The sequence below is a fragment of the Sorex araneus genome, chromosome 3 (assembly GCF_027595985.1).
Source record: "Sorex araneus isolate mSorAra2 chromosome 3, mSorAra2.pri, whole genome shotgun sequence".
Lineage (NCBI taxonomy): Eukaryota > Metazoa > Chordata > Mammalia > Eulipotyphla > Soricidae > Sorex > Sorex araneus.
Genome location: NC_073304.1, coordinates 202,212,361 through 202,226,822, shown reverse-complemented (window position 1 = coordinate 202,226,822; position 14,462 = coordinate 202,212,361). Strand labels below are relative to the sequence as shown.

At 42.5% G+C, this 14,462-nt stretch overlaps 1 protein-coding gene across 1 annotated transcript in view; it reads left to right on the top strand.

Annotated features, from left to right (window-relative positions):
- AATF (apoptosis antagonizing transcription factor) overlaps window positions 1–14,462 on the top strand; it is a 121,410-nt gene that overhangs the window by 47,242 nt on the left and 59,706 nt on the right. The window contains exon 8 of the mRNA XM_055133385.1: window positions 639–722. Within this exon, the coding sequence (XP_054989360.1) occupies window positions 639–722 (84 nt within the window). The remainder of the gene's footprint in view (window positions 1–638; window positions 723–14,462) is intronic.

The window sequence follows — 14,462 nt, the reverse complement described above, 5'->3', positions numbered from 1 at the left end:
GCCAAATAGCCTCCAAAAATGGCTACATAATTGCTCATCTCACTGTGTTTTCCAGTACTGAGTATGGCCAATTTTATTTTATTTCTTATTTTTTTAATTAAAAAAAAAACTTCATTATTTTTTTTTTCATACCCAGCAATGCACAGGGGTCATTCCTGGCTCTGCACTCAGGAATTACCCCTGGTGGTGCTCAGGGGAACTATATGGGGATGCTGGGAATCGAACTGGGGTCAGCCATGTGCAAGGCAAATGCCCTACCTGCTGTGCTATTATTGCTCCAGTCCCGAGTATGGCCAGTTTTAGAGGTGGGAAAAAAAATGACAATTTTCATTGGAATCTATTTAACTAAATGAGATTAAACATTTTCACATAATGATTGCCTGTGGCTCTTTCCTGTCATGTACCTGTTATGCCAGGCTCTGCACTCAGGATCATACCAGGTGGGCTTGGGGCACCATATGGGATGCTGAGGATCAAACCTGGGTCGGACACGTGCAAGGCCAGTGCCGTACCTGCTGTACTCTTGCTCCTGCCCAAGAACTCTTCACATCTTAAGGAAAAAAAACAGTCCTTTGTCAAGGAAGCACTTGCATTACCTTGATGACTTCCCTGGGATCCCTTCTTTCTTCTTGATATAGGAGGTCATTCCTGAAGCTCCTGCCAACGCTCACCTGAAAGACCTGGATGAAGAAATCTTCGATGATGATGACTTTTACCACCAGGTATGATATTTTCACTCTCTGAGAGTCAGACTTGAGCATTTCCGAAGTGCTGCTGACAGAATTCTCTGACCCGTGGATCCCTGGCGTTTGAAGATAGCATCAGACTGGGAGTTAGAATTCCTGTTTGCTCTTTAGTTCTGCCTCTGTTGCTTTTCTTTGGCTTGCGTTTTCCATTTTGAAATGAAAACCAGTATACAGCCAGCGCTATTCCTGTCGCTGTGTTCAAGAGTGACCCCCGGCAGGGCTCGGGGAACCATATCTGGTATTGGGGATCGAACCTAGGTGGGTTGTATGCAAGGCAAGCACCTTCCTGCCTGTACTAGAGAGAGTAAATTATCTATCTGTGAAACAGTTTCACCTTCTTTGAATCAGGTGGTTTTTTCTTTCTCAATGGTTTTTGATAACACTTATGGAAGATCTTCTTATTAATTAGTTGTTTGGTTTCTTATCCCATTCCTACTAGGTCAGGATATGGAACTAAAGGTCTGCTATCCCAGAGTTCCTGAGTTGCACTCTGGTTCTCTTACCTGTTAAGTTTTTCCAAGTCTTTTTGTGCCTGCTCAAGTCAGTTAAGTGTGTACTGAGAATGTCTGCTACTAGGATTATAAGCATAGTGTAGGGCTTTTAAGATAGAAAGAATTGGCAGAAGTTGGAATACGTTCCAGTTCTTAGAATCTCTTCATAGTTGTCCTTCATGTGTTTCCTTAATATTGTTATCTGATGGCTTGCTGCCTTTTTTAAATGATGCTGACTACTGTTAAGGTAGACTGAGCATTTGGGCGATTCTAAAGAACTAAAATAATTTTCCATAATCCCGGGTCCCTTGATAAATCATTCTTCTTAATGAAATGTGCTTTAGGCAGTATCCTTTCTAGCTGGAAACATCATGCCAATTTGTGTTGAGCTGTCTATCAGTATAAATTTTTTTTCTTTCTTTCCTTTTTTTTTTGTTTTTTTGTTTTTTTGTTTTGGGGCCACACCTGACAGTGCACAGGACTTACTCCTGGCGGGGCTCAATTCCAGGCCAGCTATGCATGCAGGGCAAGCGCCTTATCTGCTGTACTAGATCACCCTCCCTGACCTGAAATGTTTTTTGTTTTATTTTGGGCCACACCCGATGGTACTCAGGGCTTATTCCTAACCCTGCATTCAGGGATCACTCCTGGCGAGCTTGAGGGACCATATGGGTTTCTGGGGGTTGAACCTGGTTTGGCTGCAGGCAAGGCAGGTGCCCTAACTGCTGTACTATCACTCTGGCCCCTGCCTCCTCCATTTTCTCATGTCAACTCTTGCCAGAGACTTGCAACTGCCTGTTGAAAGTTTAGCCACAGCTGTACTGTGCATATGAAATATGAAGGAAGAAGCTGTGAAACCAATTTCTATGTGTGTTCTATATTGTTTTGTCAGGTTTTGAGTTAAAAAAAGAGAGGGGGGGGCTGGAGCGATAGCATAGTGGGTAGGGCGTTTGCCTTGCACGCAGCCAACCCAGGTTCGATTCCCAGCATCCCATATGGTCCCCTGAGCACCGCCAGGGGTAATTCCTGAGTGCAAAGCCAGGAGTAACCCCTGTGCATCGCCGGGTGTGACCCAAAAAGCAAAAAAAAAAAAAAAAAAAAAAAGAGAGAGGGGAGATGGTCCCCTGAGTGCACCTCAGTGCAGAGCCAGTTATAGCCCATGAGCAGTGCTGGATGTGTGTGTGGTGATGTGATGGGGTGGGGCGGTGAGGGAAGGAGGGGGAGGGGTAGAGAGAGACACACACAGACAGACAGACAAAGAAAGAGAATAGGAGAGAGAGAGAGAGAGAGAGAGAGAGAGAGAGAGAGAGAGAGAGAGAGAAGAGATGTTGGGGAGATAGTTTAGAATGTCAGTGCATGCTTTGTATAAAGGAAACCCCGCTTCTTCCTGCCACCCAACCTCCACCCCCGGGTGATCCCCATCATTTCACAGTCATCCAGGTATCGCTGTGGGACTATCTCTTGCACTGCTGGGTGTGACCCAAAACCAAAGACTTTCTATTAATCTCTGTGTTCAGTCTAGTGTCCTGTACAATGATTGCCATAAAATAATGATGAGAGGGTCTAGGAAAGAGGATTGGTGTGGCCTCAGGTGTTCGTAGTCGGAGGTCCTGATTTATTTTATTCTTTTCTTCTCTTATTATATCCATTTGTCAGGAGAGTAGGGAACTCTATTTTGTTCTAGAATGTCTAAGGATGTACCTGATATGGGATATTAATGCTGTATAATCGCGTGAGATCATGGGAGACAATAAAAAATGTTCCAGTCCTCATTAATTGAAGTGTACGTTGTCCGATGGAAAGTGCATCATAAATTAAATAGGCTTAATAAACTGAAATTACTGGAGAGAAGTTGCTTCCATGAGCAATCCTTAGTCTGAAAGAAAAAAAAAATTTTTTTTTCACCTGGAGGTCTGTTTAAAAAGAAATAGCATTTACTTGATTGGCCCTTCATCCCAATTAATAATTTTAACTTCGATAAATTCTGATTTCAGAGTTATGACTAGTCACATCTTAGCTTTTCCCCTTGCTGGTTAATTGGGGTGCTGGGGTTAATCTAAATTAAAACTTAAACTAATAGAGGTCAGCAAGGCAGCTGAAACACCTGAGTGAAACAAATGGGCCTGCCAGGCACAACTTTATCTTGGCTGTTTCCCAAGAGGGAAGTGGCAGCAAATTGGAGTTGTTTCAGCCTTCTGTAAAGGTGAATGATGGGTGACACTTGTTAATGCACAGCATCTCCGGAAGCATTCCAGATTGCTTTGCTGCTGTACCAACTGCTGCCGTCCACGCACAGTCAGTAGCAACTGGACCAGTTGCCAACATCTGGCAGCACAGCGAGGAATGGGTGCAAGTGGGGCTTGGAACTGTGCAGGCTTTAATCACTTACCACTCTTTGGCAGCAGGCTACGACAGCTTATCCTAGCCTCGTACATCACAGCCCGACATCTGCCGAGCCGCGAGGCAGCTGCACATTCATTTTCTTTTCTCTTTGCCTCCGATTCCTCTTCTTCCCACTCCCCCCACCCCCACCCCTCCGCCTCCCTTCAGTTTCCGCCCCCCCCCCCAACTCCAATATGCTTCTTGGGAGAGATGATCTGTAAAGATTACTGCTTCATTGTGTGCGAGTAATTGTGGTGATGCCAGGCCCTTGACAGACACAACGTAGCACCTGTTCTGCTGACCTGGTTAATTTCTTCTGTTGAGTGGGATTTGCCACAGATTGGAGCTGAAGCCAATTCAATGATAAGGCTAAAGAAAATGGCTGTATGTTTTCTGTCACCTCCCAATTAAATTGGCTTCATAAAGTGCTTTCCTTTATTTGTCAGGGTAGTAAGCCTGAGCTAAGTGTTGCATTCAGAAAATACAATGTATTACGATGGCCCTGTGAGTTTTCGTGTGTGTGTGTGTGTGTGTGTGTGTGTGTGTGTATTTCTTTTTTAATGTGGTCATATGGAAGAGCTGTGTGCTGAATATAATACATTTTACCTTTTTAAATTTTTAAGCCATACTTGAAGCCAGACTGTTTGGAACAGTGTTTTTTGTAAGGAAGAGATTATAGCCACATTAAGTTTTAATGTTTTATTGTAAGGGTTTAAAAGGCTTACTTGGTTAATTCGGGTGTCAGGAAACTTAGTAAATGCCTCCTATTTAGAAGGATGTTCAGGCTTGCTCTCTCTCTTTCTCTGTCTCTCTTACCACCCCTCTCTCTAGAACACCCCATCTCTTAAACAGTCTCACACTTCTTTGTTTCTTAATAGACCTTAAGTTAATCAAACATCAGTATATTGTTATTATGTAACAATACACACACACACACACACACACACACAACACACACACACGAGCAAGAAGTACTGAACAGTATCTGAAATAAAAAGTGACCATATAATTTTTGAGCTGAAAAGAAGCTTAAAAGAAACTGAGTGCCTCTAGAGAGACACTATAGGGGGCAGGGCACATTCCTTTCATGCAGCCAACCTGGGTTCAATCCATGGAACTATTACTTCTTAAATATTTTATTCTTGTGCCATGAAAATACTTCTCTATAGTGTTAGTTTTTAGTTTGTAAATAAATAAAGTTCACTTTCTAGTTGGAAGAAATACTACATGAATTAGAAGGTAATTTTTTTTTTAGAAGACAAGTCATTTATTGAACTCTTAACAATTCTAATGAAAAATATGCTTTATACTGCTTTTTTTTTTTTAACCAGTAAAAATATATTGCTGTATTACTGGTTTATCTGGAAATTGGAATTGCTGAAAATTTTTTTTTTTTTTTTTTTTGCTTTTTGCTTTTTGGGTCACACCCGGCCATGTGCAGGGGTTACTCCTGGCTCTGCACCCAGGAATTACTCCTGGCGGTGTTCAGGGGACCATATGGGATGCTGGGAATCAAACCTGGGTCGGCCGCGTGCAAGGCAAACGCCCTACCCGCTGTGCTCCAGCCCCAAGAATTGCTGAAAATTTGACGTATATGTGATAGTGAAGATTTTACAAGAAAAACTGTTTTCCTGCTGAGAGCATTGCAGTTTTACTCCCAACTGGAATTAATCTGCTTTTTGCTTACTTCTTGTCAAAACACATCCCTAAAGACAATTTCACAAAACATGAAACTTGTAAATGACTATAAAAGATGAGCTCATCAGAATGTTTTCAGTATCTTTTTTGTTTGCATGATCACATATGCTACTTTTTAAAAAATGTGTATTTTGGGAGCCTGGAAAGATTGTGCAAAGGGTAGGGCCCTGCTTTGCATAAAGCTGACTAGTTTCAAACCCATATGAGTGCCCCGAGCACTGCCAGGAGTGCAGAACCAGAGTAATTTCTGAGTGCAGAGCTATGAGTAACCCCTGAATATTGCTAGTTATGGTCCAAAACCAAAAAATAAAGATTTGTATATTTTTAATTTTATTATAGGTTAGGCAACATGGTTACAGTAATGTTAACTTGCAACTTTTCAAGGTTCTAATCTTTTAATATATGTAGACATTGCCACCATCTATTTCTTCATTTTAATTTTTTTAACTGAATATCCGTGAGATAGACCATTACAAAACTATTCATAATTGGGTTTTAGTTCATGCAATGATCCACGCCCATTCCTCCACCAGTGTACATTTCCCACCACCAGTGGCCCCTGTTTCCCTACCACCATCCCCCAACATTCCCACCTCACACCCCCAGCCTCCCTTTCTTCTTTCTCTCCTCTCCTTTTCCTTTTGTGCATTATGGTTTGCAATACAGTGCTAAGAGGTCATGATGTTTGCTAACGTAGTGGCGCTGGAGTTGGTTCGTGGGGGTGACTGCCAGTGCTTCCAGGAGTATTGGGGAATGGGGGGAGGTAGCCCATCTCAATTCTGAGAAAGAGGAGATTTCAGCTACAAAACCCAACATTTTCAGCAGATTATGTCTTGGTGAGGTCCATCCCGAGACAGTGGAGTCAGGCCAGGGTATGGGGGCAATTTTGGATTGTGGAAGCAAACAGCTGCCAGCGGCTCTGCTTGGGCGGGCACCAGCCTAACCTGCCCCCCTCTGATTTACCCCCATCTGTTCAGCCATGCGCAGGTCTGAGATTAACTGTGGCTTTTGATCTCTTTGAGATTTATGGGTCTCTGAAATAAGACCAATAAATGAGCTTGTATAGCTGAGCTGGAGGTGGTTTGTGGGTGTGTCTCCCACAAACCTAACTTTTGGCTGTTTAAATTTTTGGTAAACTTGGCTGCAAGTTGTTGGGGTCCGGCCAAAGGCACAGCGGCAATTTGCGGGTATCAGGAAGCCTGAAGGCACCATCAGGCCGCTGATGCACCCGCCCCACAGGTACAGGTTGACCTGCTGGCAGTACCACCATATCTTGAGACATTGTCACCATTTAAAATTGTAATTTTGTTTTAACTTTTTTGAAAATAACATAAATTTATCTCTGATATTTTTGATATTTGAAATTGGTCTTTGAGTTTTTAAAAAACTGAGTAAGAGGACCTGGAGAGATAGTACAGTAGGAAGGATGCTTGCCTTACTGTGGCTAACTCTGGTTCAGTTCCTGGCACCCCACATGGTCCACTAAGCCCTGCCAGGAATGAGAGCACGGAGCCAGAGGTAAGCCCTGAGTACTGCCAACTGTGGCCCCAAAACAAAAAGCTAAGGAAAAATTAACATTTTTTTCTTTTTGGTGGTGATGTGGACTTGGGAGAAGCCACACTTGGCATAACTCAGGGCTTACTGTTGTAGGGGGATCACAGGAATCGAACCCAGGTCAGCCACACAGGCAAGTACTTTACAAGTACCATTGCTCTATACTTAAGGAAGGACTGGCATTTGTTGAATACCAGTTCTGTGTCAGTTCCTGAAATAAGTAGATAAGTTCTTTTGTTTTTGTTTTTCACTGGAGAGATTCTTTGTTTTTTTGGCTTTTTGGGTAACACCCAGTGATGCTTAGGGATTATTCCTGTCTCTGCACTCAGGAATTACTCCTGGCTGTACACGGAGGGACCATATGGGATGCTGGGGATTGAACCCAGGTCGGCCACGTGCAAGGCAAACTCCAGCCCCCAGATTCTCGACATAGATCTATAATCCTATAGATATATACTGAGATATGGGCTGCATTTTTTCAGCAAGCTTTATGAAGTGATTGGTCTAATTCTTTTTATATCCCAGACCTCAAACTAGTTTCTTGTCACCTCATAAGGTATTTTGTTCTGAAAGGACTAATTGAGCTCAGGTATTGACAGATCAATACCTGGATTTCTAAGGGTTCATTAAGATTTCCTCTATTGCTTCTAGTTCTGTTTAGTTTTGATCTGCTTTATTCTGTCACTTTGAATTTAACCAGGAATGTCTAGAGGAAGACATAATAGGTTTTGCTCTTTTGATGACCACATTGATGTGTTAAATTTCTCCTTTATTTGCCACCAGGACATGTCTATAACTGACCTTGCCACATGGTGGCCTTTTGTATCCAAGACATTTGATAATGCCATAAACAAGTGTAATTACTAATCCAGTGAACTATTAAAAGTCAATAATGTTAAGAAATAGAGGAGAGGCAGGCTTTCTGACAAGATGGTTTACCTTAATTAAATCGGTGGGTGATTAATACGGACAGATCCTGGTGGGTGGCTTTCCTTGTTTGCATTTAGATCTCAGACATCTCAGCCCAGCCTACTGTTAATGACAGTGCACTATTGCTGTGCTTTATATTTATCTTCCCAGTGGTTCAGTTGATAACATAATTTAAAGTTTGACTTGAAGGGCTGGAGAGATCATACAGAAGCTAAGGCGCTTGCCCAGCCTGCATCAGAACCAGGTTCAATCCCAGGCACTCCAAATGGTGCCAGAATTGATCCTTGAGTGAAGAGCCAGGAGGGAGTCCCGGGTACAGCCAGATCTGGCTCCAAAACCCAAAATGAAATAAAAATCTGTAAAAGCTGATTTGAACCCACTCCCTTTACTTGGAGAACAGCTGCTTTTTGTTCACAGTGGTATTCCATTTTATTTTAAATTGCTGTATGAGATGGGGATAGTATTTTCTGAAAAGTTTAATAAACTTGTAGGATAAAAGTTAAAGGATGTATTATTAGAATGTATTAACATAGTGTTAATAAAATTTTTAAGAAAAATAAATTTTGGTGAACTTGTTGACACATAGACCTTTATGGTCTTCTTTAAGAGGACATGTGTTTGAAATGCATAAATTTTAAGAGGATATGTATTTGAAATATATAAGTTTTAAGAGTAAAATAAAGCAGAGAGTTGGTTAGTTAAATTTATTGAGGCACGGTAAAGATGTTTAAAATGAACAATTTTTAAAAAAGCTACTCCAGGGGCTGAAGTGATAGCACTGCAGGTAGGGCATTTGCCTTGCACGTGGCCGACCCGGGTTTGATTCCCAGTATCCCATATGGTCCCCTGAGCACCGCCAGGAGTAATTCCTGTGCATGAGCTAGGAGTAACCCCTGTGCATTGCTGGGTATGACCCAAAAAGAAAAAAAAAAAAAAAAAGCTACTCCAAACCAAATACCAGTGTTGAGTTAGTTGAGTTAAACCAGTTTTACTTGTTACAAGATTAATTATTTTGTGAGCCACGTTTGAGATACAGTCTAGTTTCTTTTGATTGGGGTGGAGGGTACATACCCAGCAGTATCCAGGGCTTGCTCCTGTCTGCACTGTGCTCAGGGATCATTCCTGGTGGGGTTCAGGGACCATATGTGGTGCTGGGGATTAACTCTACGTCAACTGGATGCAAGGCTTTACCCATTGTATTATCTCTTCAGTGCTAAAACAGTACATTTTATGAAACCAGCTAGGGCAGAAATAAGAATGGGCTTTAAATAATCGAAGAAACATTTTTAAACAAAGGGGTACTTTGGGAATTACTATGCAAATACATGGCCAAAATTGTCTGTTCTGTGCATATTAGCCCAATGTTATTTAGTTGAGTATAAGTTAAATATAGGATTCTAGCAGTATTTTAGAGCCACAAATGAGATGGACTCCCTTGAAGAACTGACGAAAACTGGGCTAGAGCAATAGCCTCGTGGCTTAGAATGCTTGCTTTACAGGCATAGAATCTTGAGTTTGAATGCCTGGTGCCACCACATGCACAGAGCACAATCTTGGCAGCTCTGCTGTCTGATCCTTGCTGCTTCAGGCCATTTCCAGCCCTACCGGCAACTAGGTGTATGTAAGAACCACAGAGGATCCTAACCCTTAGTGAGCAACACTGTGAAAAAGACGGGCAAGCATGGCCAGGAGAAGCAACTAACTCCCTCTGAGCTCAGGGAGAATGTGCGTGCCTGGACTATAGAGTGTGATCCTTGGGAGGCATCATAGCTCAGTGTGCTGGCACTGACACCTGACGTTCAACCTTTCCACCTTGGTGAGCATCACAGCCCCTGGTCCCATGACAGCAGCATCAATAGCAGTAAAGGAAAAGAGACAAGAGGAAGAAATTAAAAAAAAAATTTTTTTTTAATTGTGCTGGACCAGGAGTAGCTCCTGAGCGTTGATAGGTATGACTGCCCCCTTCCCCACCAAAAAAAGCTAGTTCAGGGATAATACACTTTCCTTGCATGTAGGTGACCTAGGTTCGGTCCCCTAGCACTGCATATAATACCCACAGCCCCACTAGATGTGATTCCTAAGCTCAGGGCCAGAAGTGAGACCTGAGCCCTGTGAGATGTGTCCCCAGAATAGAAAATAAACGAAGAAAACCAAAACAAGGTAAGCTATAGGAAAATCAGGGGCTAGGGAGGTAACTCAGTGGGCTGGAGTACGTGTTTTGCATGTGGGATGTCTGGGTTCAACCCCTGTACCACATATCCCTCTGAGCAGGGTCAGGAGTAGCCTCTGAGGCCTGCTGGGTGTGGTGTAATGCCCCCCCCCCCACACACACACAATAAAAGGGGAAATCTACCTATTCACTAAAGTGGCATGATTTCTTGTCTTTAACTTATTTGGCAGGGTGAGGGGGGTCACACCCAGTGATGCACAGGGGCTACTCCTGGCTCATGCACTCAGGAATTACTCCTAGCAGTGCTTGGGTGACCATATGGGATGCTGGGAATCGAACCCAGGTCGACCACATGCAAGGCAAACGCTCTACCCACTGTGCTATCTCTCCAGCCCCAACTTGTATTTAATATAAAGCTTCTTTAAAGTAAATTACAGGGGCAGTGATTTACTATAGAAAGGGAGATTTAAGAACCATCTTTAAACAATGTTTGCATTGGGGCCAGAGAGATAAGATGTTTCCCTTGAGTGCAGACAACGTGGATTTAATCTCCAATACTTGTTATGGTCCCCTGAACCCTCCAGAAATGAAAGACCAATAAAATGGGAGAAATTATATTTGGCCTGGTTAGAACATATAAAGATTTCATGGGGTTTCAAAGCAGTAGTATAGTGGGTAGGGCTTAACCTTGCACGCAGCTAACCTGGGTTCTATCTCTGGCAACCCATAATGAGCACAACCAGGAGTATTCCTGAGTGCAGAGCCAAAAGTAGCCCCTGAGCACTGCCACGTGTGACCCAAAAATAAATTAAAAAAAAAAAAGTAAAAAGCTCTTTTTTTTTTTTTAAGTAAAAACTCTTAAGACTTAATAACAACAAGTAACCTGATTAAAAATGGCACAGGGTCTGAGGAAGAGATTCTCTAGAGAAGATATTTAAATGAACAGTAAGCACAGGAAAAGATCATTAGACTTTAAGGAAATTCAAAGCCAAGAAACCACAATGAATACCATTTTATATCACCAGGCTGACAATAATTAGAAAAACAGATAAGTGCTGGTAAGAATATGGAGAATTGAAACCTCATGTTTTTCTGGTAGGAATAGAAATTGGTGCAGCCGCTGTGAAAATGGTTCCCAACACATTAAGCATAGAGTTACCAAATGATCTTCAGCTTCACTGTAAGGTCGGATGTCCAAGAGAAATGAAGGCATATGCTCACAACAGAACTTGTACACAAACATGAAGAGCAGCTTTCAAAATAGCTAAAGGTGACAACCCAGGTCTCCCTCCACCCATTAGGGGATGGTACATCTACCCAGTAAAATATTACTCAGCAATTAAAGAAAATGAAGTACTGGTATTTTCTAGAGCACGTTGAATCTTGAAAACATTTTTCTATGCAAAAAAATGTTAGCCACAGACTGTATATAATGTGATTCCATTTATATAAAACATTTCGATCAGGCACATTTAGAGAGACAAAAGCTAGATCAGAAGTTGTGTACGATTTGGTGTGTGATTGACGTTCATGAAAGTATTAGAAAATTGACTGTGAGGATAGTTGGGTAACTGAATATACAAAACCATTGGATCATGCAATAAAAAATTGATGAATTGCGCTGCACACTAATTAGGTCTGAAGAAAATTTTGAAGAAGGGAGTGACTTTGTCAGATGTTCTACTCAGACCAAGCAAGACAAGGACAAGCATTGATTTGTTTTTAGCAATTGCTGGAGTGAAGCGATAGCACAGCAGGTGGGACGTTTGCCTTGCATGCGGCCAACCAGGGTTCGATTCCTCTGTCCCTCAAAGAGAGTCCAGCAAGCTACCAAGAATATCCAGCCCACATGGCAGAGCCTGGCAAGCTACCCGTGGCCTATTTGATATGCCAAAAACAGTAACAAGTTTCACAATGAGACATTGCTGGTGCCTACTTGAGCAAATCAATGAACAATGGGACAACAGTGCTCTGGTGCTACTGGTTACCTTGACAAAAATTCTTTTGGTTGAGTGATGGTATGGGTTCAAGAGAGAATGGAAGGAGAGAAGTGAAGAACACGAGTATAGATTGTTCTAGAGGAAATTTGCTGTAAAAGGAATGGAGAAATGTGGAGCCCTGGAAGAGATCTTTGTTCCTTTTGAAGGTTTACTTTGTATGCTGTTTGCATGCTCCCAGAAACAGTCCAGCAGTGAGGGGAAATGGATGTTGCATGCACATAGGGAGGGTTTGGTCTAGTGGAATGTTCATCCCTCACAATATAGGCACAGTTGCCTGGAAATATTCTCATCTGAGGGCTTTTATTCTGAATTAGGAAGCCAAGAGAAGACAGAGAGGATGGCTTAAAGGGCCGGAGTGTGTGCTTTGCATACACGAGTTCCAGGTTTGAACCGCAGTGGCTCCCAAATACTGTACCAGAAGTAGCCCCTGAACTTACAAAGACAGAACAAATGAAAAGAAGTCAAGAGAGAAGCTGTAGCAGGAGTTGGAAGCTGGTGAGAAGAGAAGAGATAGCAGTTAAGAGATAAGAGGTTCAGGGGCTGGAGCAATAGCACAGTAGGTAGGGCGTTTGCCTTGCACGCAGCCGAGCTGGGCTCGATTTCCTGCATCCCATATGGTCTCCTGAGCACCACCAGGGTAATTCCTGAGTGCAGAGCCAGGAGTAACCCCTGTGCATCGCCGGGAGTGACCCAAAAAGCGAGCGAGCGAGCGAGAGAGAGAGAGAGAGAGAGAGAGAGAGAGCGAGAGAGAGAGGGAGAGAGAACAGGGAACCAGCCAGGAGTTATCCCTGTGCATCGCCGGGTGAGACCCAAAAAGCGAGAGAGAGAGAGAGAGAGAGAGAGAGAGAGAGAGAGAGAGAGAGAGAGAGAGAAGAGAGAGAGAGAAACAGGGAACCAGCAGAAATCTTAGGTAGCATAGAAGACCTGAATAAACTTGGTGGTAATGACTTAGAGTGAAGCCATTTACTTTGTCTTGTAACCACGTCTGCCTCATGGAGGTATGTGCTGAAATAGCTTGGGGTTTTGCCAAAGACGTATAGGGATATAGTTGTGAAATCTTGAAAATTAAGAAGTTGAGACAATTCATAGTTTATGGTTGGTTTGTTTTGGTGAATTTGGCAAATTGTTGTAGTGGTAACACGACACCTAATGTGAATGCTTATGAATTATTCATAGGTGATATTTATCTCACTTAGCAGGAATATTTATCTGTTTCATTGTAAAAATATTACTGTCTTCAGGGGTGCTGCCCCAGATTGTTCTGGGACTATATATACATATACATATGCATATGCATATGCATATATATATAATTACCTTCTTAAAGTCCTGAAAGTTCTGGATTTTAAGATATCGGTTCTTAATTTATTTGGGACAGATTTTCGGTCCACATATAGCTACTCCTTACTCTGTCCTCAGTGGTCACTCCCAGTGATCTTCCAAGAACCATATGTAGTTCTGGGAATTGAACTGGGGTTGTTTACAGGCAGTACAAATGCTTTTACCACTTTACTAAAAATCTCTCCAGCCAAAGATTCCCAAGGGATTGTGACTGTGCATGACAAGACGCAAGGGAGTGGAGGATGTGTACCGGGAAGGATAACCTGGTGCACTTTGGGATTGCGTGCACTGAGTAAGGAAGGAAGTGAACAGGTGAGGAGTGGAGGGGTGCTGGAAAGGTGACAGGATTAATAGGCTATTGATCTCATGGCTCTGAAAAGTTATTGGAATCTGAACACTAGAGGAAAGAGTGCTAGGCAGAGGGAGAACTTGTTCCTGCTGGACTTCACTCCTTATAGGGCGTAACTCTAGAGTATATGTTAGTGCTATGGGTAGGACATTTACCTTGCACTCGGCCGGCCCGGTTTCGATTCCTCCGTCCTTCTTGGAGAGCCTGGCAAGCCAACCGTGGCATATTCGATATGCCAAAAATAGTAACAAGTCTGACAATGGAGACGTTACTGGTGCCCACTTGAGCAAATCGATGAACTACAGGACGATGGTTCTAAAGTGCTACTAGGGAATCCTTGCCGATAAAATTTGTAGTTCTGAGTGACTTCATACACACATTCTCAGTACAAATGATATATTGCCTGGTGTCATTAAAAGAAACACTGCCAAAGAATGCCTAGAGAAAGCCAGTAATTGAGCTGGTGTCCCAAAGGATGTATAACCACTCTTCCCACCATTTTTGTAGATAGATGGGGAAGAAAAAGAAGATAGACACCAGGATGTCTGTTTGGTGACTAAGGGGCAAAATATTGGAAGTTGGATGGATTAGAAGGAATGACTTATCTCAATCTGTGTGAAGTTTTTTTTTTTTTCCCCCTATTTGAGGGGAACAGAAAGGAAAAGCAAATTGACGAAAAGTTTTCTTGGTCTTTGAATTGCTTAATTCTTACTGTGTTTCGCATGTCAGGACCTAATACTACTAACGATTCACTTACACTTCTAGCTAATAATTAGATGTTGGAACACATTGTTTATCATG